Here is a 27974-nt window from a genome sequence, read left to right as displayed (position 1 = left end):
TCTAAACAGAATATGAGTTCACCCTTTGTGGTCCCTTCTCACGTCTGGCGAGATGCGATTGTTACTTAAAGCATTTCCCGCACATCGAGCAGATATATTGTAGCAAAGTGTCATCACATGAAAAGATAAAATTTTTTTTACAAAAATGTGAGGGGTGTACTCACTTTTGTGAGATACTGCATGTTCACCATGATCAAAGTTTTCTTTCTTCTGGATTGCATAATGGGACGGTCCTTCTCTGGGTGCCAATGTTGCTGCCTAAGTGACATGGAAATTTCCCATTGGCGATCCAGCAGTGGGGTCCTCACAGGCTCCTGAATACTCCCATTTTTATTTATGGATTGTCTCCATATTTGATAGTCATTTCTTTTGCAGGTGTAAGCTATTCTTTTTTAATATACATGTCGCTTGGTCCATAGCTGCACCGGCTTTAGATATACATGTTCAGGGTTTGCTCCCCCAATTTTTTGCTTGTTTATTATGTATTCGGTCTGACCAGACTTCTGAGGTTGAGCACCCCACCCCCCACACACACCTGTACTCTATCAGAGTCCACTATCAAGTAGATATAGGAGGAGTTCTTTGTAGTTAATTAGCACATCTCTCCCAGCAAGGAGTGTTGTCTCCAAGGGTTAGAGAGGCTGGATTCACCCCTTTTTTATGGATAGTGTAGGACTCACTGATAATGGGGTACTTTGACGCAGTGGTGGGCTTGAGCACGATATGGCCATATGGTGGGACTAAATCCCCATTTTTATTTATGGATTGTCTCCATATTTGATAGTCATTTCTTTTGCATGTGTGCGCTATTCTTTTTTAATATACATGTCGCTTGGTCCATAGCTGCACCAGCTTTAGATATACATGTACAGGGTTTGCTCCCCCAACTTTCTGCTTGTTTATCCTGAATACTTATGTGACTATTGCAATGAGGAGGTGCAACAAAACCGGGGTGGGCCCCGATGGCAGCACTGGATAACCAGTCTCTACTCCCAGAGGTGATGGCGCAGTGTATCACTTCACATTTAGTTGTGTAAAAAAAAAAAAAAAAAGGGTTTTGAGGGTTTTTTTTTTTTAATAAAAATTTGTGACAGGACAAGAACAGGACTTTAAATATGCCTGGAGATGGGCTTTAACTTAGGCACATTGCGGTTTGCAGCTTTGCCTATCATACACTTGGAATTATTTATTCCATCACAAAAAAAATTAAATTCATAGAAAATATTTTTTTACTGTATTCTGAAAGAATTTTTTTTACTGTATTCTGAAAGGTTGCAATCAGTCTTTAACAATTTAATTACAAAGTGCCTTTTCCCCCCTGTGATTTCTACTTTTACTATCTCATATATCTACAACACATTAAGTGGGGCCAAAACTGCAGCATTTTACAGATTTATGACTTTGTCCACATCATTTCTAACCAGAAGCATTCCATAGCTAGTGGTCAATAAAAATTATAATAATCTATAAGGATCTCCAGACAGCTTTTCACTTAAATAACAGGGTTAGTCCAACGTGCTTGGTAGATACCAAAGAGATAACCTCTCTGGCAGTTCCTTCTATTCCTTAGGGATTCTACAGGTGATCTCTGCAAGGCGTTTCCTTGTCTGTATACCTGCTGTGCCCATTATGAGGAGCTGCCACTATCCCTGTGCTGAGTTCCTAGGCCTGTATACCTGCTGTGCCCATTAGGAGGCGCTCTCACTATCCCTGCACTGAGTTTCTGGAACTGTACACCTGCTGTGCCCATTATGAAGAGCTCCCACCATCACAGTGCCGATTTCCCTATGCTGCATCCTGGCTGTTCTTAATTTGAGAGGCTCCCACCATACCTGCTGGCTTTATTTAATATTAGGGAGAATGTAAGAGTAAGAGCTTTAACACACAAAGGTGGTGGAAACACCCAGAATACTAGGTGGAGTCAGGAACTACGGCAGGAAGATCTTACAGTTGGTGTTGATATGACTTGGCTCACTAGGTTCCACTTACAGCTAAAATAGGACTATTGGGTGCATTGGTCGTTCATGAACGAAAGGGTCAGCCAACAATAATGGCAGTTCACAGCGCTGGTATCAACTGAAATCATTTTATCGTCAAATTTTACTCAGGTAAGGAAAGGCTGGTTATAAATGATACTTGTACCATGAGGAAAGCTTCTCACTCACGGAAGACATTGGCGCTTAGTGAAGTGGGGAAAGTTACCAAGGACCCTTCTACTAGACAAGGACAAGGCCTGACACTAGATGATGTAGTGGACCTCCAAGTAACCTTTGCACGCTGACATAGAACATGTCCAGCAGTTTCCTTGTTGTTAATGGTCAACCAACCAGCCTCATATACTGACCCCCTTCGACAAAGTCAGGAAGTGACGAAACGCGTCAGAGCCGTGGTCACACAACATACTGGAGATCGATCGGGTGAGCGGCAGTGTCTCACCGGAGTGTCCTGGATCCTAGCGCTGTTATACATCAAGCGGCAGTGTCCAGAGCAAGTGAGCACCCCGATCCCCACTCGTGTTGATATGCTTGGTATATAAGTGTCCCATGTACGTGCATTATGGTGGACTTTTTTTATGGAATAAAAGTGGTTTATACGTTATTGAACTAGTCGGCTTTCCTCTCTTTTTACATGGTATATGTGGAGCGGCAGCTTGTTAGTCACCAAGGAACCAATATTCCTCGGATCCTGTGCCATGGTGGATTTATCTAAGCTTGATCAGCCCAATCCATGAGAGTGGAGGGCAAAAAAGTGAGGGTGAGTGTTCTAGCTGAGGGGAGTGGAGCACAGAGGTGGGGGACCTTTTTGGTGTATTTCTGTTCGGCTAACACTAGAATCTCACTGGATCATCATTACATCACCATTCTTTCACTTTTCGTCATATATTTTATAAATTGGATTTTTATACATATATATATGGTTTTTTCACTGGATCATTTTCTACTGGACTATTTTGGACTGGATGTATAGTTCACAGTGATAATTTCTCACATGTATTTGACTATTTTCTTTACATGTATTTATTTATGTTAAAGTGGAGTTCCACCCTAAAATTACACTTCTGTCCATCTTCTTGGTCCGAGTCACCTTAAAAAGAAATGGATAATCCCTTTTTTTTTTTTTTATTTTTACTGACCTTGGATTAGAAGAAAATATACTTACCTTACTTCCTCTTCCTCCCCTCGGCGGCCACGGCCCGTCGTCACTTCCGGTTTGCAATGACTCCTGGGAGCTGAACGTCATCGCTCCCAGGAATCAATGCGCCTGCACCGGCCCCGACGTCAGTTCCGGTGCGGGCGCGTCATTCCCTTCTAAACAGCTTCTGGGCATGCCCAGAAGCTGTGGAGGGATGACGCGCAGGCACCGGAAGTGACGGCGGGGCCGGTGCAGTGCATCGTGGGACCGAAGAGGACAGAAGAGGACGCAGAAGAGGATCGCGCTGGCTTCAAGCTGCCCACACCTGAGATGGCAGCGCTGGACAATACAATTTCAAGGTAAATATTTCTTCTTGCAGGTAAGTGCAACCCGGGACAGTTCAGAGGCTATCCATTGTGGAATGCACTAGCCCTGACTGTCCCGGGGGTATTTTTATGTCATTTTTTTTTTTTTAAGGTGGAACTCCGCTTTCATATGCATGGATTTGTTTTGATCACAAATATTGTGTCTACACTGTAATTTGAGCGCTGCTAGGTGGGATCACACTGTTTCACTTTATTTATCAGCCTCATATACTACTTACTCAGCTTCAGAGGCCTACTAAACCCTTTGGTTTGCAGGAGTCACACTGGATGGTCCACAGGCAGCTGGGCTCTTGTCACAGAACCCAACTTCACAAACAAATAGCTTTTCAAAAGCTGAGAAGGCTCCTGCAAATAACGTTATGGACAATCTCTTGGGGGGATTTACAATTATTATACAGGCTTCCGCTCGCTCAAAAAGACATCTTCAGAAAGATTGATCATTCAGTTTTGCATCTACCCCCGATAGATTCTTTGTTACCATAATGGGGAGGTCTAGCTGTAATCACATCTTTATCAGCCTTAGGGCCCGTACACACGATAAGAAATTCTGAAGGGAAATTTCGTCCGACGACCGATCTGCCGATTTTCGGATTGTTAGTATGGTGCTTTCGACAGTCGACTCCGACTTTTCGGCTGACAAAATCCTGATGTGCAGGCTATAAAATTTTTGTTTTCCGTAATACAACGTCTGATTTTCGTTATTACAGATTTCCACGGAAAAAAATCTTAAGAGCAAGACTAGGCATGCTCAGAGACGAAAGAACACATACAAAACAATGACATCACTTCTGAAGAACACATGACATCACTTCTGAAGTAAAATTCTGTCGTACGGGAAATTTCGTATGAAAATAACCTCTTCACTTTCCACATCAGACTAGCATGCCACAAAAAACGGACGACAGATCTTTCGATAATCTGATCATGTGTACGGGGATTTAGGGCTGATAAATCAACTGCAGAAACCAAAGCCATCCACATATCGAAAACCAAAATTGTTAAATAGTTTTTACTGGACCTTTCCTTTACTCCCTCCCAAGCTTTAATGGTCTCTTGATAGCAGGAGAAGCTGCCTCGAGTCACTCAAGTCAAAGCTCATACAAAGATATGGACTATCCCCATGTGGCAGCATCGGTGCTTTGTGATTGGCTCAGCACTGTGGCATGCTCCTCTATACCCTGAAATAACGTGTATTTTTGTTACTCTGGCAACTGAAAAGAGAGGACGGGAAGCAAAGAAAAGTTAAAGTGGTCGTAAACCTGAGACATGAAATATGAATAAGCATATCCCTCTATAGTGTGTACTTGTCTCAATCCAGAGCACTAAGTGTCATTTCTGTCTGCTGTTTCGTTCCTCTGCTATCAGCATGAATCACATCTGACACATTTTCCTGACACCAACAGAAAAAGATGACAGGGGAGGGATCTCCAGGACACAGCCTGTGATTGACAGCCTCAGCTCTGTTCCTGTGTGCAGGGAGGTGTGTAACTTCAGGTCTCCACCCCCTTTTTTCTGGCAGGTCAAAAAGCTTTATGGAACTCCTTACCCTTATCTGTCCGATTATCTCCTACTCTATTAGCTTTTAGGCGATCTCTGAAAACCCTCCTTTTCAGAGAAGCCTATCCTTCCAACACCTAACAAATGTATCTCCATTTTCTCCATCAACCCATCCCCCATGGTTATTGCCTTTTGTTTCACTTGACCCTCCCTTCTAGATTGTAAGCTCTAATGAGCAGGGCCCTCTAGTTCCTCCTGTTTTCAACTGTATTGTAACTGTATTGTCTTCCCTCACATTGTAAAGCGCTGCGCAAACTGTTGGCGCTATATAAATCCTGTATAATATTAATAATAATAATAAATTCTGGACTGCACCGATTTAGAGAAGAGATGGTTGCAGATAAAGAGGTACAACTTATGTGAGAGGATTTGTTTAATCTCTGTATAGCACCTGAGGCTAGTTACTTCACTGGGCATATGGAAGGGTTTACAACCACTTTAGGTATGTGCTGCTAGTTGGGGAGGAGGTATTGAAATGAAATCGTACTTTTGCCTTGCATGTCGGCAGAATTGCAAGACCACTAACCCCTTTATGGGCCAGGGCTTCCTGATCATGCGATTGGCTGTCACGGTGATCACATGACTGTCCTACCTGGTTCTCTGCTGGATTTTGGAGAATGAAAAGAGGGGAGGGAACACCACAAGGTGTGATAAATGCCCACAACTCCATACTGGATGTAAATGCACCAGGAACTATGGCAGAGAGATCTTATTGCTGGTGTGTTAGGAATATGATAATCCAGATTAACAACCTATAAATGAAGGTACGACCTCGGAATCACAATGGGATGGCACATGTGTAAGCTGAAGGGAAATAAGAGCTTGTCTCCTTGAGAAACACTTCCCACAATCTAAACAGTATATGAATTCACCCCTTCGTGGTCCTTCTCATGTCTGGCGAGATGCGATTGATACTTAAAGCATTTCCCGCACATCGAGCAGACATATGGCTTCACCCCTGAGTGAATTTTTTGATGTCTGACAAAAACAGACTTGTGCAAGAAACATTTTCCACACTCAGGGCAAGAATATGGTTTTTCTCCCGAGTGGCTCATTTGGTGGATATCAAGGCGTGACTTGCTTAGAAAACATTTCCCGCACTCAGGACAACTAAGTGGATAATTGCCCGTGTGGCTTATATTATGCTGTAGAAGATTTGCCTTTTCTCTAAAGTGTTTCCCGCACACAGGGCAGATGTATGGCTTTTCTCCCGTGTGGATCTTCTGGTGTCGTAAAAGATGGGCTTTTTCCTTGAAGGACCTTCCGCACTCGGAACACAAAAATGGTTTTCTCTCCGAGTGAACTTTTACATGTCTGAAAAGGTGTGACGTTTGGGCAAAACATTTCCCGCAGTCGGAGCACAAATATGGCTTCTCCCCTGTGTGGGACCTCTGGTGCACAATGAGCCTGGCTCGCTTATTAAAAGATCTCTCACACTCGTTACACGTGTACATTTTGTCCCCTCTAGGAGCTTCATGATGGTTGACGGGAGGGGCGGGATCAGGAAAACCATGTGTAGAGGGAATGGATGACAGGTTTGCCCTATGCAACACTGGATGGAGATTTGGAGTAATGAGGTCCTCTCCTGGGGAGTCAAACGTGATTTCAACTTCTATTTCGCAATCCGGGGAAATAAGAGGATCCTTATCCATGGGCCCCTTGTTGGGATGTCCACCTAGAACAAATAACAAATGGAGGAAGAATGGGAATGGTTCAAGTGATATTTAGGAACTTCAAAAGATTACAGAAGCAAGTAACAAGAGAGGTTCTCTGTATCCCATGGTTTGTTTCAGTTTCAGCAGATCCCTCAGAACCCTGGTTCCAGGTCACATGGACTGACCCCGTCATATGAAAACGAGCATGCTGGGTGCTGATAACAATTTCCATTCACCATGACTTTACAGTTCAGATCTACTTTAGCCACTTGCTCACAGTAGATCAGGGATTCCCACACTACCGCCTTGCAGTTGCTCATGAACTACAATTCCCTTCATGCGTAGTCATGTATGTGAATGTCAGAGTTTTACAATGCCTCATGGGATGTGTAGTTCTATAACAGCTGCAGGGCCATATTTTGGGAATCCCTGCAGTAGATCTTCTGCGAGTGGCCGGCGCAGCCAGGCACCACGACATACCCGTACATCGCGATGTACTTCCCAATTTGGCGCTGTGTCCCCTGCTGTGTTTGGACAGAGAACAATTTTGGCAGCTCAGCCTAAACCTGCTGATTGGCTGTGTCCAATCAAAGCACAGAGTTTGTGCTTACACACAGAACAGGTACAGAGAACAGCGGTCTGGCTGTTTCTTCTCCCTGAAAAACAGGGAGAAAAAACAGCCAGATCAGTAAGTAAAAGCAGCTTATTACACATAGTTCAGTTAACCCCTCGATTGTTCCTAGATGTTAACCTCTTCCCAGCCAGTGTCATTAGTACAGGACTATTAGTGATCACTGTATTAGTGTCTGACGGAACCGACCCACACTGTGCTTAAATGCTTCCGCCAGTATACCGCTTCCTCCAGTCTGAACATAGAGATCAGATAATATAGCCGCATAACATACAAGACTAGCCGACAAATAGCTTGTATGAGATCTGGTATTTCTTTATTGAACAAACGCACGCAGAATGTATACCCCACAGGAGGAAAGTCTCCTCCTGATCATATTACGCTAACAATACAAACTGCACACAGAAATATAATTAGCATAGCTAAACATTAGATTAAACAAATCACCTGGACAATCAGGGATCTCATTCCAGGTCAGACTGGCTGGCATCACTCGTACAGTACAATACACATTATTTCAAGTGTAAACACACCCCCTAGCAGACAATAGGTGAGTTAATTAGCACAATTAACAAACAGTGATCTCCCCCCCCTCTAGCAACTACTAGCTTGATATAAATAAATATGCTAATTAACTCAGCACTTAAACCAGCCTGGGTGGCTGAACTGCCAGCAACAAGGCTAAAACAAAGTACATGACACATTATCCTAATTATAAAACACAGAACATCTCATTAAACAGACAATAGAAGGAGACCCCAGTAGCAGACTGTCAGACACCTACCTACAATAGTCTATGAGGTAAAGCTCGTACAATGTTCCATCATTCTGATACAGTGGAATTACTGTATCAGATTTCTTGAGGGATATTGTGGATAAATATTACTGTCCCGTTTGAAGTAATCCAAACCATATTCTCAGTGTCCATTAAGTACCTGTCCATCATTTTCTCAGGTCACCCTGTGTCCCTAATAGACACAGGATGACTTACACATAAGAGGGACCTGGGGAGCCGAGAGAGGGATTTCCCATCTTCTCTAAGTTAATCTGGGTTCCACGGCCCCCCAACCAAAGTGACTCCCATCACAGTGTCACTAGCGACATCAGTGTCAGTGTCCCTCCTAGCCAGTGTCTGTTAGCACCAGATTGCCTGCCACCTTAGGGCTCCAGAATAGTTCATATTCCCATCGCACACGTTCCTGGATATAGGCACATCTGTTGTGGGGGCTGTAGCCATCACCAGCTGGACACATCACAGAGAAGTATACATGTTTGCCAGCACACCATGGCTTTTGCATAGCAGTTCAAAAAACGTTTTATTGCAAAAGGATCACATCAGAATAAGTGATGTCACGTGCCTGATGAAGGAGTCATGCATGGCTCCGAAACGTTGCACTTATCCTGATGTAATTCTTTTGCAATAAATTTTTTTTGACTGCTATGCAAGATCCACGGTGTGCTGGTAAACATGTATACTTACCCTAAGCCTCCGTTCACATTAGGTCGCTCCGACTTAGGGGGCGACCTGTGAAGTCGCGTGCAGCGCGACTTCGGCGCGACTTGCACGGACTTCACATAATGGAAGTCAATGCAAGTCGCCTCCAGGTCGCCCCGAAGTAGTACAGGACCCTTTTTCTAAGTCGGAGCGACTTGTGTCGCTCCTATACTACACAATGGGAGCGTGAGGACCGCGACTTGTCAGGCTGACAAGTCGCGGTCCAAGTCGTACCAGTGTGAATGCGGTCTAAGGCTCCATTCAAACTAATGCATTTTTTCATACTTTTTGCAGCAATGCATTTCATTTTTTTAACATGGGCTCCTATGGAACACGTTCACATCAATGCATTTTTGTGCCTCTGCTTTTTTGGAAAGGTCGGGGAGTTTTTTCCCTGCAAAATGCAGCGTTTTGCATGTAATAGACCAGCATACAAAACGCAACTATTGCATTATTACGATTTGTGTTTTTAAATCTGCCTAACAACAAATTTTCACAAAAAAAATAAATAAATAAATAAATAATAAAAAAAAAACAAAACAAAAAAAAAAACAAAAAAAAATAAAAACGCAAAATGCAAAATCGCGGTAAAAATTGCAGTAAAAATAAAATGTGGAAAGCACAGCGCAAAACACTACAGAAACACTCAAAAGCAACATGCATAGGTGAGAATCGAGCCTATCACAGTCCCACTATAAGTCGCTGACCACCGTCATTACCAGTATAGAGTTTATAGGTAGGTATATTCCAGCATATATAGTTTGTATACGCTATAACTTTCACACAAATCAATCAATATACACAAAATACCTTTTTTTTTTTTTTTTACCAAAGACATATTTCAATATACATTTTGGTGTATGAAGAAAATTATTATTTTTTTTTTATTTTTATTTTTTTTATAACAAAATATAAAATAGATTTTTCTTTCAAGATGTTTAGCCTTTTTTTAACTTACAGTATATAATAAATAAAAATACTCAGCAGTGATCAAATACCACCAAAAGAAAGCTTTATCTGTATGAAAAAAATATATTAAAATGTATTTGCATACAGTGTTGCATGACGGAACAATTACCAGTTAAAGTAGCACAGTGATGAATAGCAAAAAAAAAAATGGTCTGGTCATAAAGGGGGTAAAAGCTTTTGGTGGTCAAGTGGTTAAAAAGTATAGGTGCAAGTGTGGTAGTGGAGTCTAAAAGGGCCCCACTGGGCACATACTGTCCCCCCATTACTGTCTACTGACAGAGGAGGGGGGAGAAGAAGAGATTGATGTAGTGACTGAACAAGGAGAATCTGGGACTCTTCTCTGGATTTAGTGCTTATTACTCACCTGTGCTGATCTCTGGGGGGATTTCCTCTTCCTTACACAGATCATCACCCCTCACATACGGGTCTTCTGCACCCCCTGTATTTTCCACTTTAATATTGATCAGAGTTTCACCCTGGAACGAACAAGGAGCATTAAAATACCCTTTGAAACACATTATTATTTATTGATTGGGAATAAATGAGCCCTCTACCATAGCACCCGGGCCGCAGATAGGGGGGGGCACTGCATGAGGATCAGTGGAGCAGAAAAGGAACAATGCCCTCTGTGTGTGGGCCCTGTGATTGCTAACAGCGGCCCTGATAGCACCTGGCTGTGTTCCCATCACTCCACATAATGTTATATCGATAAAGAAATCCTGCAGGGAAGGTGGGGCCGGTGCCTAGAATTATGGCAAGGTTCACAAAGCACAACTGTCCAGTACCACTAAACGAGATTAAAATATAATTTTGTAGTTTACGCTTTACTATCGGCCAAAAACTAACATAGGTTGGACTGGCCCTTGAACAACATTCACAACTTCACTTTTTGAAACATCTAAGTACAGGCCCAGGTGTCCCAAACACGACCTTCTTTCGGTTGTTCCTGTCCTGGCAGCTTGACCTCCCGAAGTCTATATGATCCATCCAACCACCCGCCTTCCCATCATCTGAAGCAGGGGTTCTCAAACTACGGCCCGTGGGCCGCATGCGGCCCGCCGGGGTCCTGAACCCGGCCCGCAGGCTGGGATGTATCATTCGCATGGTTTTTTTTTTCCCTGAATCACCTAATTAGAGCCAGAGGCTCTAATAGGCTTCAGAAAAGGGTGGACCCGGGGCGCAGAGCACCGCGCCCTAGCCCACCCATTTGTGTGACAATAGCGAATGAAAATTCGCTATTGCCACACGGATCCTCCTCCTGGCCAATCAGGAAGCGGTCCGAGACCCGCTTCCTGATTGGCCGAAAGGCGAACCCATGCCATTAGCCGAGGAGGAGGCGAGAGGACTCGAGGAGACGCCGCCGCCACTGCAGGTAAGTGCACTGACTGGTCTCTCTGCATTGAAAGGCGGCACGCTGGTCACTCTGCATTGAATTCGTTCATCTTTTTTTTCAAACTATAGTGAACTGGCCCCGTTTAAAAAGTTTGAGGACCCCTGATCTAAAGAATCCCCAATCAAAGACATAGGTCTTGACCACGCCAATCCTCCTGTTCTATCCTTTCCTTACTCTTTCTCCAAATCAGGATTCTTTCTTAACTTGGTGTTTGACCTACCTGAGAATTCCATGGAATTGTGTGGCAATTAGAAGGAGATGAACATTTCCGTGTTGCATCTGAAGGAATTTCCTCCTCCTCACTCTGCTCATCATTCCCCATATACGACTCGTCTTCTCTGTCTTTAATCCTATATTCAGTCAGTTTTTCCTTCTACATAACCGACAAAGCAATACAATTATTTTCCAGCTCCAGGGACATGGCTGAACTCAGATCATCCTACCTGATCCTCCTGAGGGATCTCCTGATCTTCCTGTGTGGAGTCCCGGGAATACAGAGGACGGGGAGATCTCTCTGGGGGATTTCTGTTACTGGATCCATCTGTAGGAAACACACACACTGACTGAATACATTGTTTCTATGTCTTTATATCAGAGGATGTGTGTATCTAGGGGGATCCTCAATACAAGAAATGAATGTCTCCTGTTACCCGGTGATGTGAGGGGCGGCCGCTTCTCCATGATGACGTCCTTGTAGAGGTCCTTGTGTCCTTCTATATACTCCCACTCCTCCATGGAGAAATAGACAGTGACATCCTGACACCTTATAGGAACCTGACACACACAATGATACAGTCACCATCCAGACACATCCCTTGTCTGTTATTGGATAATGTCCCAGAATTCCCGACACCGCTCACCTCTCCTGTCAGCAGCTCAATGATCTTCTGGGTGGCTTCTAGAATCTTCTTATTGCTCCTCTCAGGTGTCAGGAAGGAAGGATGGGACCCAGTGATGAGGCTCTGGCTGCTGCTCTGTGCTCCAGACACACAGGAACAGTTGTTGAGTGACATATAGTGACCAGACTTCTTTATTGGTCCATAATCCTATATAAAGATAAATAATTGCACATAGAACACCTGCTAACTGATCAATCATCTCAGTGGGCTTAATCAGCTCTGTTCTATTAAATGTAATGTCATGTGACCTCCCACAATCCTCCTCACCTCTCCGGTCAGGTCTGTGTTTTATTAATAGAGATAAGAGTGACGTCATGTGACCTCCCAGAATCCTCCTCACCTCTCCGGTCAGCTCTGTGTTTTATTAACCACTTAAGCCCCGGAGGATTTGGCTGCTAAACGACCAGAGGGTATTTTGCGATTTGGCACTGCGTGACTTTAACGGACAATTGCGCGGTCGTGCGACGCTGTACCTAAACGAATTTGGCGTCCTTTTTTTCCCCACAAACAGAGCTTTCTTTTGGCGGTATTTGATCACCTGTGCGATTTTTTGATCACGCGCTATAAACAAAAAAAGAGCGTCAATTTTGCAAAAATAGCAATATTTTTCCCTTTTTTTTATATGAAATTCCCCCCAAAAAAAATGTAAAAATCAAAATTTTTTAATATTTTCGGCCAATTTGTTTTATGCTACCTATGTTTGGTAAAAAAAAAATCGCAAAAAGCGTATTTTGATTGGTTTGCGCAAAAGTTATTGCGTTTACTAACAAAGGGAAAGATTTTTGTCATTTTTGTTGTTTTTTTTTTTAACGCGTAATGGCGGCGATCTGCGATTTTTTTTGCGGTACTGCGACATTGCGGCGGACAGATCGGACCCTTGACTGACATTTTTGACACTTTTGGGGTTACCAGTGACATTTCTACAGTAATCAGTGCTATATATATGCACTGTTACTGTAAAAATACACTGGTAGTGAAGGGGTTAACTTTATTTGAGAGGGAGGGGCTGTGTGTGTCCCTAGGGGCGTGATTCTAACTGTGATTGGCTGTGACTTCAACTGTATGCAGAGTGATCAATGGATCTACATAGTAGATCCATGTGATCATCTCTCATACAGAGAGGAGAATGACAGGCAGCTTGTTTACACAAGCTGCCTGACTTTCTCCCTCTCCCCCGCCGATCGCAGAGTGGCCGGCGGCGATCGGGTCCGCCGGTCACACGCGCGGGGGGGTCCGTGACCACGCGGGAGCGGGAGCGCGCCTCCGGCGGCGCGCGCTCGCTCCCTAAACCCTCACAGGCGAGCGACGTAGACCTACGTCACTTTGCCTGTGAGGGGCTGACCGCCGCCGTAGATAGTCGTGCGGCGGTCGGCAAGTGGTTAATAGAGATAAGAGTGATGTCATGTGACCTCCCAGAATCCTCCTCACCTCTCCGGTCAGGTCTGTGTTTTATTAATAGACATAAGAGTGATGTCATGTGACCTCCCAGAATCCTCCTCACCTCTCCGGTCAGCAGGTAGATGATCTCCAGGGTGAGCTGTAATATCCTCTCAGTCGTATGACTCGGCTCCTTCTCCATCCTCAATGCTGAGACCGGGGCTGGCCTCTGCTTCTTCCAGAAGGCACTGACCTTGATATCACTGCAAAGATAAACACATGGCCTTATATAAATCCTCATAATATACAGAACAAATGAGAGAAGTGATAAAGGTGTTGGGTAAGACAAAGAAAGCCCAATCAATGAGCATGCCCCACCCCTTCCATTCACTGGATTTTAGTTCTTTTAGGACTGGAGGGTCAGCATCACCTACAATGATGTGCATGGAAATACAGCCTGCATTGGAAAGCCCACTCCACCCATCAGGACAGAACACTTCCCAAGAGCCAGCCCACCACTTGTATCAGGACTGATGGCTCTTGAGAAGAGTACAGAGGCAAGGTGCTCTACCCAAACCGCACACCTCCCCCCCCCACCATGGCTCCACCCACACCGCACACCTGACGCCAACCATTGCTTCGTCCAAACGGCACACCTCCCCCCCACCATTGCTCCACCCAAACAGCACACCTCCTCCCACCATTGCTCCACCCAAACCGCACACCTCCTCCCACCATTGCTCCACCCAAACCGCACAACTCCTCCCACCATTGCTCCACCCAAACCGCACACTTCCCCCCACCATTGCTCCACCCAAACCGCACAACTCCTCCCACCATTGCTCCACCCAAACCGCACAACTCCTCCCACCATTGCTCCACCCAAACCGCACACTTCCCACCACCATTGCTCCACCCAAACCGTACACCTCCAGCCCACCATTGCTCCCCCCACCACTGCTCCACCCAAACCGCACACCTCCCACCACCATTGCTCCACCCAAACCGTACACCTCCAGCCCACCACTGCTCCACCCAAACCGCACATATCCCCCCTCCACTGCTCCACCCAAACCTCCCACCTCCCCCCACCATTGCTTCACTCAAACAGTACACCTCCCCCCACCTGCAACACATTACCAGCAACCCTTCGCATTGGCTGAGCTGTGTGCCCAGTGCATGACACTCATCAGGGTCCATGAAGAAGGAATAGATGGCCATGGGAGGACATTTAGTCCCATTTACCAATGATTGGACAGCCCAGAGGGTCTATTATTATATAACAACATGGGTAACAATGTATCTACATACAGAAGTCATGAACAAATAATAAAGTAATAATTACAGCAGTCTTTCCCATGTCTGAATATCCTCCACTCCTCATACTGCAATGCGAGCCTAATCAGCCCAAAATACACCAAACCAGCTGTTTCTATATTAACACTTCCGGGAACACTTCCTACTTCCGCTCTGTGCGTTGGTGTTCCTTGGTTGCCATAGTGACGCCCAGAGTGAGTGGGCGTAGCGACTGCAGAATCCTACCAAGACCAGACTGCGGTAGAGTACATTTTGTTTTTAGAACTACCACTAGAGGGCGACAGTGTACCGCGTGACAGAAGGAAATGTCTTCAGCTCAGGAGGGGCGGCGGCCATTTTGTCGTAGAACTTTTTTTTTTTGTCTTTTTTTTTTTACATCTCTGAGTAATACAGGATTGATAGAACATCTTTTTACCCACATTCTTGTTATTGAGGACTGAATTTAATAATGTTTTCAGTGTGACAAAAGAAAATATCCTCTCTAATGGAGGTGGCCATTTTATTGTAGCACAGTTTTTTTTTTTTTTACACTAGGTTAGATTTTCCACCTGCATATAAGAGCAATTTTTACCTATTAGTGATAACTTTGTAGTTAGTAAAGTGGGACTTTATTTATCCACTTGAAGACATTTCCTTTTTTTGATATTTGTTTGCTTACCTGGTAAAATCCGTATATTTTGCTAGAAAATTACTTAGAAACCCCAAACATTATATATATATTTTTTAGGAGACACCCTAGAGCAGTGATGGTGAACCTTGGCACCCCAGATGTTTTGAAACTACATTTCCCATGATGCTCCTGCACTCTGCAGTGTAGTTGAGCATTATGGGAAATGTAGTTCCAAAACATCTGGGGTTGCCAAGGTTCGCCATCACTGCCCTAGAGCATAGATCCTAAAACTACGGCCCTCCAGCTGTTGCGGAGCTACACATCCCATGAGGCATCGTAAAACTCGGAGATTCACAGACATGACTAGGCATGATGGGAATTGTAGTTCCTAAACAACTGGAGTGCCGTAGCTTGAAGACCCCTGCCTTAGAGAATAAAATGGCGATCGCTGCAATATTTAATGTCAAACGGTATTTGCACAGCGGTCTTTCAAACGCAATTTTAAAAAAAAACACTTTAACCACTTCTGGACAGGAAAGATTTCCCCCTTAATGACCAGGCCTTTTTTTTTTGCGATTCGGCACTGCGTTACTTTACCGGACAATTGCGCGGTCGTGCAGCGCTGTACCCAAATAAAATTGATGTCCTTTTTTTCCCCAAAAAATTTTAGATTTTTTAAAATAAATTTCACAAAACAGAGCTTTCTTTTGGTGGTATTTGATCACCTTTGCGATTTTTATTTTTTGCGTTATAAACAAAAAAAGAGCGACAATTCTGAAAAAAAAACTACATTTTTCACATTCTGCTATAGGACATACCCAATAAAAAAAAAAATAAAAAAATGAAAAATCCACATTTTTTTTAAATTTTAGGCCAATTTGTTTTCTGCTACATGTTCTTAGTAAAAAAAAAAAATCACAATAAGCGTATTTTGATTGGTTTGCACAAAAGTTATCGCGTTTACTAACTACGGAAAAGATCTATGTCATTTTTGTTGTTTTTTTTGTTTTACTAGTAATGGCGGAGATCTGCGATTTTTTTGCCGTACTGCGACATTGCGGCGGACAGATCGAACCCCTGACTGACATTTTTGACACTTTTGGGGGTACCAGTGACATCACTACAGTAATCAGTGCTATAAATATGCCCTGTTACTGTAATAATGCCATTGGCAGGGAAGGGGTTAACCCTGCGGGTGATCAAGGGGTTAAATGTGAGCCTAGGGGAGTGATTCTAACTGTATGGGGGAGGGGCTTGTGAAATGATCATAGAGACATGTGATCCTATGTAGAAGGATCACAGGCGCTCTGTGATCATTCCAGGGAGAAGAACGGTCGGCTGTGTTTACAACAGCCGACCGTTCTTCTCTCCCAGCGGGGAACGATTGCTGGTGGACAGCGACAATTGGAGCCGCCTGCCCCGTGCATCGGCTGCCCAGTGGGGGTGGGAGAGCGCTGCTGGCGGCACACGCTCGCCCCCTAGCTGCAGGCGCGCGACCGATGTCAGTTTGCGCAGGAGGGGCTGCCTGCCGCAGCGGTTCTTAAGTGGTTAATCATAGCTCCTAACTGTCCCTGATTTCGAGGGACTGTCCTTGATTTGGAACAAAGTCCCTCTGTCCCTCTTTCCTCCTCATTTGTCCCTCATTTTGGATTGATCTATATAGTTGTATATAAAATGAACTTTTTATCTTTCAAAAAGTGTTTCCCAGTGATAAACCATTCATCCCATTTCTAAATGTCAAAACCCAGTATAAGGTAATAGTAGTGGTAAAAAAAAAAACTTGTGGGTTTACCTAATTATTATTTTTTTGTATAATTCCTCTTGAAGGGAGGCGTGGCAGGGGGTGTGTCCTGTGCCTGCATACTTTTGCTAATAGGTGTTCTCATTCCCATCTCAAAAAGTTGGGAGGTATGCTTTATTGAATTAAAACAAAAAACAAAACAGTAAGTCCCGGTTCACACTGGGGCGACCTGTGAGGCGACCTGGTTGCCTCACAGGTCGCCGCAGGTCGCCTCCCATAGGGAAGCTGCGGACCCGTTCTAATAGGAGCGACACAAGTCGCTCCGACCTAGAAAAAGGGTCCGGAGCTTCTTTGGGGCGACCAGGAGGCGACCGCCATAGACTTCAATGTTATGAAGTCCGTGGCGGCCGCTCCGAGGTCGCGGCGCGAGTCTCGGAGGTCGCCCCGGGAAGTAGCGTCGCGTGTATGTGAACCGGCGCTAAAGTTAGCCCAATTATTTTGTATAATGGTAAAGAAGATGTCACGCCGAGTAAATAGATACCTAACATGTCACGCTTTAAAATTGCGCACGCTCATGGAATGGCGACAAACTACGGTACTTTAAAATCTCCATAGGCAACGCTTTAAACATTTTTAACGGTTACCAGTTTAGAGTTACAGAGGAGGTCTCCTGCTATAAATTTTGCCCTCGCTCTAACGATCGTGGCGATACCTCACATGTGTGAATTTAACACTGTGTACATTTGTGGGCACGACTTTCGTATGCGATCGCTTCTGCGTGCGAGGATCGGGGGATGGGACACTTTACATTTTTTTTTATTATTATTATTTATTTTACTTTTTATTTTTTTATTTTTACAGCGTCCCTTTCATTTATTTATTTTTTTTTAAATTTTAATATCACTTTTATTGCTGTCACAAGGAATGTAAACATCCCTTGTGACAGTAATAGGCAATGACAGGTACTCTTTATGGAGGGATCGGGGGTCTAAAAGACCCCAAACCCCTCCTCTGCACTTGAAAGCATTAAATCGGAAGGGATGTCATGATGTCGCTTCCGGGTTACCATACGTGAGGCCTGATCAAAGCCAATTAAGGCTTTGTTTGGGTCTCTGGCCAGTCGGCAGACATGTGGGCTGGTTGCTCGGGTCTACGGGTGGAACGAGAAAGCTCAGGTATCGGGAGGGGTGGGACGCCCCCTCCCGCTGCTTGTAATAACAGCCAAGCGGCTGCTTAGCCGCATCGGTTGTCATTAAAAGAGAGCTGATCATTGGCTCTAGAAAAATAATACCGGGTTGGCACTGGGGTTGCCACCTGTCTGGGATTCACCTGGACAGTCCAGGTTTTTAATCATGTGTCCGGGGTTTCAGTACAGAACTGTTTTGTATGCTTGTTTGGAGCGTCATCTTACAAAATGTTCTCTTTTCTCTCGTTTTTAATATGGTTATGGAGATGTCAGAACTTTAAGTTGCCTTCAGGCAATGGCGCTTCTGTAGGTGGGATATTTTGTGGTCCCTGTGTTTGCCCAAAAGACATGCGTATGATGACCTATAGCGGATCCAGTTGATTTTGCTGTAGGTTCTCTCTAGGGAATGTCAACTCATTGATATATCTGATATGGAACATGTGTCTGTATTTAAATAAATCATGCAACTGCATTTATGTTTATATGTAACTTATGTTCATTGTGTCTAGCAGAATTTGATTTCCTCCAACATTGGTCTTGAGGAAGCTACGCACTAAAGCGAAACGCGTTGATCAGCGGAGGAGTATAAAGACACCCTCTTTGGGGATTGTAACCCAGGATGCGTTGAGCAAGGAAGGTGCTGTATAAGGGTAATATTTTGCGTTTACATGATCTTTGTATGATTTTAATGTTTTCTTTTCTGTATTTTTGGATGTTAATCAAACATCCTGTTTTATGAATATATGTAGAAATAAAATATTTGATATACGTTTATACAAAAAAATTGAGTTGGTCTCACACTATTGCCAGTAAAGTCCAACTGTTGAAGGACTGAGTTCTACGTTGTTCTGTCTATATTGTACAAGTTAACAACACCTACATGAATTTGTTGGACGCACTGATATTTCTGTATAGCACCCTCTAGTGTACTAGATGTAGATAGGTATTTTTTGTAGAAGTAAGCTGTAGTGTGGGAAAATGTAGCTCGGCTGAGAGCCAGGCCTGGGTTTAATCTGGGTCAGGGCTGAGTGACTAAGTGAAAGCAGATTCTCTGGTGCCTCCCTCTTTTTTCTGGAACTTTGGAGAAGCTTCCAGATGTAATGGGTGGAGGCTAGGAAGAGCTGCTCGGCATATTTAGGAGGGCCCCAACCAAATCCCCAGCATAAATAAAATATTTGATACTTTTATACAAAAAAGTTAGTTGGTCTCACGCTATTGCCAGTAAAGTCCACCTGTTGCATGACTGGGTTCTGCGTTGTTCTGTCTATACTGTACAAGTTAACAACACGTACATGAATTTGTTGCCCACACCAGCATTTCTTGTGTAGCATCCTCTAGGGTACTAGATGTACTGTAGATAGGTTTTTTTGTAGAAGTAAGCTGTAGTGTGGGAAAATGTAGCTTGGCTGAGAGCCAGGCCAGGGTTGAATCTGGGTCAGGGCTGAGTTACTTAGGGAGGCTGGATGATTCAAGAAACAGCATGTCTGGTGCCTCCCTCTGCTTTCTAGAACATTGGAGAAGCTTCCAGATGTAATGGGTGGAGGCTAGGAGGAACTGCTTGGCATATTTATGAGGGCCCCAACCAAATCCCCAGCATAAATAAAATATTTGATACTTTTATACAAAAAATTGAGTTGGTCTCACGCTATTGCCAGTAAAGTCTACCTGTTGTAGGACTGGGTTCTGCGTTGCTCTATCTATACTGTACAAGTTAACAACACGTACATGAATTTGTTGCCCACACCAACATTACTTGTGTAGCATCCTCTAGTGTACTAGATGTAGATAGGTTTTTTTTTTTTTTTGTAGAAGTAAGCTGTAGTGTAGGAAAATGTAGCTTGACTGAGAGCCAGACCTGGGTTGAATCTGGGTCAGGGCTGAGTGACTCAGGGAGGCTGGATGATTTAGCAAGCAGCATCTCTGGTGCCTCCCTCTGCTTTCTGGAACCTTGGAGAAGCTTCCAGATGTAATGGGTGGAGGCTAGGAGAAGCTGCTCTGCATATTTATAAGGGCCCCAACCAAATTCCCAGCATAAATAAAATATTTGATACTTTTATACAAAAAAAATTGGTTGGTCTCACGCTATTGCCAGTAAAGTCCACCTAATGTAGGACTGGGTTCTGCGTTGTTCTGTCTATTCTGTAGAAGTTTGAAAAAAGGTATAATGCACTCAACCTTTTCTCACATTTATTTTCCCCATTTCAGTGCTGCCGCATAATTGTATGGTTAGCGCACCTTATTTTCTTTCATATACTGTACAAGTTAGCAACAAGTACATGAATTTGTTGCCCACACCAATATTTCTTGTGTAGCATCCTCTAGTGTACTAGATGTAGATAAGTTTTTTTGTAGAAGTAAGCTGTAGTGTGGGAAAATGTAGCTTGGCTGAGAGTCAGGCCTAGGTTGAATCTGGGTCAGGGCTGAGTGACTCAGAAAGGCTGGATGATTCAGCAAGCAGCATCTCTGGTGCCTCCCTCTGTTTTCTGGAACATTGGAGAAGCTTCCAGAAGTAATGGGTGGAGGCTAGGAAGAGCTGCTGCTTGGCATATTTATGAGGGTCCCAACCAAATCCCCAGCATAAATAAAATATTTGATACTTTTATACAAAAAAGATGGTTGGTCTCATGCTATTGCCAGTAAAGTCCACCTGTTGTAGGACTGGGTTCTGCGTTGCTCTGTCTATACTGTACAAGTTAACAACACGTACATGAATTTGTTGCCCACACCAACATTACTTGTGTAGCATCCCCTAGTGTAATAGATGTAGATAGTTTTTTTTTGTAGAAATAAGCTGTAGTGTAGGAAAATGTAGCTTGGCTGAGAGCCAGGCCTGGGTTGAATCTGGGTCAGGGCTGAGTGACTTGGAGAAGCTTCCAGATGTAATGGGTGGAGGCTAGGAAGAGCTGCTCGGCATATTTATGAGGGCCCCAACCAAATCCCCAGCATAAATAAAATATTTGATACTTTTATACAAAAATGTTAGTTGGTCTCACGCTAATGCCAGTAAAGTCCACCTGTTGCAGGATTGGGTTCTGTGTTGTTCTGTCTGTATTGTATGTTTTGGAATGTGGCATAGGTAGAGGTCACCCTTTGCGCTGTAACTTGTACAGGAAAGTAGGGCACACAATATGTGCGGAGGCGCACTGAGGCCAGCCATTCTGTCTCCAATGCCTCTCCATTGCAGAAGTTGTCACACAGAGCGCACAGCTGCTAAGGGTTTTTAAAGTTGGGTGGGCGGACCCAGAGGCATACTAAGGGGGTGCAGCCTGTACCAAGTGTGCTTTATACTGCTGCTAATGTGAAAGGAGTCTAAACACTGCAGGAGCGGTTCTGAGTAGGGATGAGCTGAGTGTTAAGTTTGGACCAAACGTTTGGGGGCGCTTAGTGGGTATTGCAACCCTGAATGTCCCTTAATGCATTGCCAAAGCCATCATTGGCCAAAGTCTTGCACCTTACCTCTTTTCAGTGCATTGCAGTTTGTGTGGTCAGGGAGAGGGGAGCATAAGTCCAACAGCATTATTTATGATTTACTTAGACCCAACAGTCCTTTTTTGTTTAGTGCTCCTTTATTTTTTTCTTTAACCACTTTAGTACAGGGCACTTTCACCCCCTCCCTGCCCAGGCCAAATTTCTAGTTTTCAGCGCTGTTTCAAATTCGAATGACAATTGTGCGGTCGTGCAACGCTGTACCCTAATAACATTTTTACCATTTTTTTTTAGACAGATAGGGCTTTCTTTTGGTGGTATTTAATTACCACTGGGTTTTTTATATTTTGCTAAACAAATGAGAAAATACTAAAAAATGTAGAAAAAATAAGTTTTTCTTTCTTTCTGTTATATAATTTTGTAAATAAGTAAGTTCTCTCCTTCACTGATGTGCACTGATGAGGCAGCACTGATGAGGTGGCACTGATGGGCACTGAGGAGGTGGCACTGATGGGCACTGATAAGGAGACACTAATATGCAGCACTGATGGGCACTGATAGGCGGAAATTAAATGCAGCACCGATGGGCACTAATATGCAGCACCGATAGGCGGCACTGATAGGTGGCACTAATGGGCACTTATGGGCAGATTTAATGGGCACTAATAGGCAGCACTGATGGGCACTTATAGGCACTGATGGGTGGCACTAATAGACAGCTCTGATGAGGAGGCATTAACAGGCAACACTGATGGACACTGGTGGGCTCCGCTAATAGGGCTGCACTGATAATCACTGCACTGATTACTAGTGCAGATCCCCCTGTCAGGAGAGCTGCTTATTGGCTCTCCTCTACTCACGCTGAGTGAATAGAGGAATGTCAATGACCAGCACTTTCTAGTTACGCTGTTATCTGCTGTAATTGAACACAGCTGATCACATGGTAAAGAGCCTACGTCATAGGCTCTTTCCCGTGACCGGAGATGTGGTATGTCAGAGCGACACACTGCACTACTGATCGCCACGCTGTGTGCCGCCTGGGGCACGCAAGAGAAGCTTGTTCTGAAGGACGTCATATGACATCCAGTCAGAACTTGAGAGCCACTGGCTGGCCGCCTGGTAGGTAGTTAAGCAAAAAAGAAGAAAAAAGTGCAGTCTTCCAGGGGTGGGTATTTATCCCTTCAAACCCCAAGAGTAGTATGTGGGGAGGTAGCTGAGAATAATGTCATCCTGAGCAACCACAAAGACTTGGGTTCCTCTGCTCTGTTACGGATATTAAATACCTGCTCACTCTCTCAGAAGTTGCAGCCTATTCAAACAGACTTTCTAGCTGTGGTGAAAACCCGTATTCTATTTCTATCATCTATGTTCAAAAAAAGACAGTACAATTTTTTTAACAGAAGCTACATGCTTGCATAATTGCTCAGAATTGACAGCCTGTCTAGACAAGCTTTTTAGCTGTGGTGCAGATCTGCATGCTTTTTCCCCATAAGGACATAAGGTTAGCACACGCTATAAGAAAATCGGATGAACATTTTCGTCCAAAGAATTTGCGTACGATTTTCGTATAGTGTGTACACAAATTTCCACAGCCGACTCTGAATTTTCGTACTTCAAAATGTTTCTGGTACGGAAAAAAACGAACGATTTTCGTGTGTACTGTTTTTGTACGATTTTTGTACAAGAAAAATCAGAAAAGAAAGACTGCGCATGATCAGAAACAATAAACAACAAAAAAAAGCCTTTGTCGTAGGAGAATTTTTGTACGATTTTTCTTTCATCTGTTCCAATTTGCTATGAAACAACGAGGAAAATCAAATGATTGTTCGTCCGATTTTCCTACAGTGTGTACCCCAGTTTAAAAAGGTGTCCTTCAAAACTGTTACATTTTTCAGCCTTAAAACTTAGCTCTACATTTTCTTTTTTTCGCATGTTATCTGTCTGCTCTCTCCCTCTGAAATTGTGAAAGAGCCAAAAGGCTTCAAAAAGTCTGCATCATTTTTTTTACTGTATAGGTCTACAGTCTAAGAAAAAAAAAGACATTGATAAAGAGTACATACTATCAGATTTTCTGGCTTGTGCCTATAAAAAAAGCACAAACTAATATAAATTTTCGGAGGATCAAACCTGCCTAGTCTCTCCACCTTGAATTGTGGCCTAGTAAAAACACTTACATGATGTTGTCAGGGACCTAGACGCCACTGTGCGGCCAACGATCTTTCCAGGAGGGTGCGCTTGCGCGGGAGCGTGGTTGCGCGTACACGTAGGTGTGCCGGCGCGGCACGCATGCGTCATGACGCACACCGCACCAGTCCCGCCTCTTCATAAGGATCGCTCATACCGCCATCTGGCACTGGATTATCGACAGCTTCCTGTACCTTTGCCCTGTGATTATTTCCTGCTTCTTTGTTGTGACCCGGCTTACCTTCTAACCTGTTGATCTCGCTCCTGTGTTGACCTCTGGCTCGTCTGACCACCTCTACTCTCGCTGCTCCTTCTGCTTGATCACTAGTGTACCGACCCCGGCTTGCTCAACGGACCTGCTTCTGCTAAACCCTCTGGCCATGGCACCCCGGCTTGCTTTAACCAGCAGCTTGCTGTTACTTCGGACTGACCACACGTGTATGACCCCCGGCCTGGCCTTCACTACCGCACTGCTTGTTTCCATTGGAGTTACTAGAAGTGAACCTGGATATTCATCTGAGCCATCCACCTGCACTCCACAAGCATCCAGTGCTACTTGGGTCGCATCAACTCCTGTCTCACTTCCAGGGGTGATTCGCACCGAGCTGCAAGGGAAGCCCTCTCAGCACTTCGGCCTCCACCTAGAGATCTGACAGGTGTGTTGTGTGTCCATACAATATTTTTGGCTCTTGATGTTTTAATCTTAATAAAATATGCCTAAGCTCTTCCTCTGACATAGTGGCACCAACATCCATTGCCCGACATGCAGGTTCTCTGAAATCTGACAGGTTGGTGATCTCTCTGCTCCTGTTGCACCTACACGCTTTCTCCTCCCCCTCCAAAAGGTCTCCTCTCCTGTCCAGCTCATTTGTTTTCTTTTGGTCTATACTTTCTCTCCTTCCTGCAGTCCTGGTTCAGCCACACTTGTTCTCAGCTTTTCCCCCTCTCCTTCCCTCCACTCGGCTACGTCTTTCTCTGCAACCAGAGATTTAAGTCCCCGGGCTTTGTTTTCCAGCTGTCTGCCCCGCGGGCAGCATCTCCGATCCTGATACACATCTCCTCTTCCAAATCATCAATCACTCCTCTCCACCCAGACCTCCGTTTTCTCTCTCCACTAGATGCCCTTCCCTTTCCCCACCAACAGGCACTCTGGTTCAGTATCAGCATTCCTTCTTTATCTGACAGTAGTTCCTGCTGGACTCCTCCATTCCCCAGATACTTCCCCGTTCACAGCCCAACTCCCTCCACTTAACACTGTAATCCAGCCTACAGTATTTCCTTTTTAGCTGTCAGCATCCTAAGCTGGGGATCCCTGTCCCAGTCCCTATCTATTTAATTCATATCCCTGTGTAGCACCCTCCTCCTAGTACAGGTGCTAGGATGTAAATAGTTAGATTAGTGCAATTTTCTCTTCCGCCTATTGGTGGGGATAGAGGCAAATCTATCTTCAGCATTCTGCCTAACAGAACGCTGCAATTCATTAGTTAGGACTGCTCATGGTGTTCTGGTGCTGTTAAGTTTGCCTAGGGTAGTGGTCTCCAAACTGCAGCCGGGGCTGGATGCGGCCCTTTGCTTGCTTTTTTCTGGCCCTTGGGGCACTATTTTATTTACTGACACCAATAATAGGGCACAATTCCTCCCAATGATACCAACGATTGGACACGATTCCTACTAATGACGCCAGTGATGGGCCACAATTCCTACCAATGACACCAATGATGGGGAACATTTCCTCCCTATGACACCAACAATGGGACACAATTCCTCCCAATGACACCAACGATGGGGAACAATTTCTCCCAATGAGACCAACTACGGGGCACGATTCCTACCAATGAACACCACAAATTCTCCCAATGAGACTAACGGTGGGGCACAATTCCTTTCAATGGCACCAATGATAAGGGAAAAATTCCTCTTAATGAACACCAACGAAGGGGCACAATTCCTCCTGATGAACACCAAGGATGGAGCACAATTCCTCCCAATGAGACCAACAATGGGTCACAATTTCTACCAATGACACAAACAATGGGCCACGATTCCTACCAAGGACACCAACTACGGGGCACAATTCCTCCCAATGACACCAACGATAGGGAACAATTCCTCCCAATGACACCAATGATGGGGCACAATTCTTCCCTATGACACCAACGATGAGGCACAATTCCTCCCAATGACACCAATGATGAGGCATAATTCCTCCCAATGACACCACCGATGGGGCACAATTCCTACCAATGAGACCAACTACGGAGCACAATTCCTCTAAATTACACCAATGATGGAACACAATTCCTCCCAGTGAGACCAACGATGGGGCACAATTCCTACCAATGAGACCAACTACAGAGCACAATTCCTCCCAAAGACATCAAAGATGGGGCACAATTCCTACCAATCATACCAACTATGGAGCACAATTTCTCCCAATTACACCAAAGATGCGGCACAATTCCTACCAATCAGACCAACTACGGACCATTGTTTTTCTTTAACTGATGCTGGGACATTTCCTATTCCAGACGGCCACAGTCCTTTTTTTTTTTAGTTTCATAGTAGTTGAGGTTGAATAAAGACAGTAGTCCATCCAGTTCAACCTGTGTAGGTGTGTATGACCGTAATCATCTCTCATACCCCTGAATGTTCTGATCCTTGAGATGTACGTTCAAGAGTCTTTTGAAAGTAGCCATACTTCCCGCAGAAACTACCTCTTGTGGTAAAGAATTCCACAATTTTGTAGCCCTAACAGTAAAGAACCCCCTGCGTTGCCTGAGGTTAAAACGCTTTTCATCTATTCGCAATCCTTTCGACTAAATAGCTTTTTTTCTATGCTGAGATCACCATTGAGGTATTTATAAATTGCTATCATGTCCCCTCTCAGGCGTCTCTTCTCCAGGGAGAATAAATCAAGCGATTGCAGATGCTCTTCATAATTAAGGTCCTCCAATCCCCTAATTAGTTTAGTTGCCCTTCTCTGGACTCTCTCCAGCTCCAACACATCCCTCCTGAGGACTGGCGACCAGAACTGGACCGAATACTCCAGATGCGGTCGGACCAGAGTTTTATAAAGTGGTAGGATTATAGTTTTATCTCTGGAATACATCCCTTTCTTTATGCATGCTAATATTCTGCCGGCTTTGGCAGCTGCCGCTTGACATTGCATGCTATTGCTTAGTCTATACTCTACCAAGACTCCCAGATCTTTCTCCATTTTTGATTACCCTAAAGGTTTCCCCCCTAAAGTGTATTGTGCTTTTATGTTTTTAGTCCCCAAGTGCAAAACCTTACACTTCTCCACATTAAACCTCATTTGCCATGTCGTTGCTCACTCTGTTATTTTATTCAGGTCATTCTGTAGGATATCTGCTTCATGCTGTGCAGTTATTGCCCTGCCCAATTTTGTGTCATCTGCAAAAACTGATATAGAACTACTGATCCCGTCCTCAATGCTGTTTATGAATAAATTGAACAAGGTTGGTCCCAGGACTGAGCCTTGGGAGACCCCACTTACCACCCCCAGACCAGTCTGAGTATGCGCTATTTATTACCACCCTTTGGACACGCCCTTTTAGTCAGTTCCGTATCCAAAAGCAAACCTTGCGGTTGATGCCTGCAGACCTTATTTTTTAAATTAAGCGCTTGTGGGGAACTGTATCAAATGCCTTAGCGAAATCCAGGTACACCACATCCACTGGTCTCCCCCTATCTAGCTCACAGCTCACCTCCTCGTAGAATGTTAAGAACGCCTATTTGTAAACCCGTGCTGATTACTGCTGATGATGTTGTTGTCTTTAGCAAACTCTACGATATAGTCTCTTATCATCCCCTCAAGAATTTTACATACTATCGATGTCAGACTGACAGGCCTATCATTTCCCGGGACATGCCTCCCTAAAGTCTGAAGGACAGCAAAACGGCCCTTTGTTTAGAAAGTTTGGAGTCCCCTTGCCTAGGGTTTCCTCCTGCCTTCTAGAAATGAGTAGAGCTTTCTAGAACATGGGTGGGAGCTA

The 27974-nt window shown here is 44.3% G+C and overlaps 1 protein-coding gene across 1 annotated transcript; it reads right to left on the bottom strand.

Moving 5' to 3' along the window:
- Window positions 1-5612: 5612 nt before the first annotated feature.
- LOC309562821 (uncharacterized protein) lies at window positions 5613-11775 on the bottom strand. The gene is made up of 3 exons (XM_082267135.1): window positions 11439-11775; window positions 10190-10301; window positions 5613-6750 (listed from the first exon to the last, which is right to left on the bottom strand). The coding sequence occupies exons 1-3, from the start codon at window positions 11538-11540 to the stop codon at window positions 5927-5929; spliced, it is 1038 nt and encodes a 345-aa protein (XP_082123261.1). The 5' UTR covers window positions 11541-11775; the 3' UTR covers window positions 5613-5926.
- Window positions 11776-27974: the final 16199 nt, after the last annotated feature.

This window comes from Pelophylax lessonae (genome assembly GCF_965119305.1).
Source record: "Pelophylax lessonae genome assembly, chromosome: 9".
Taxonomy (NCBI): Eukaryota; Metazoa; Chordata; class Amphibia; order Anura; family Ranidae; genus Pelophylax; species Pelophylax lessonae.
Note: the sequence above shows the minus strand (reverse complement) of the source record. Positions and strands in the feature narration are given on the sequence as shown.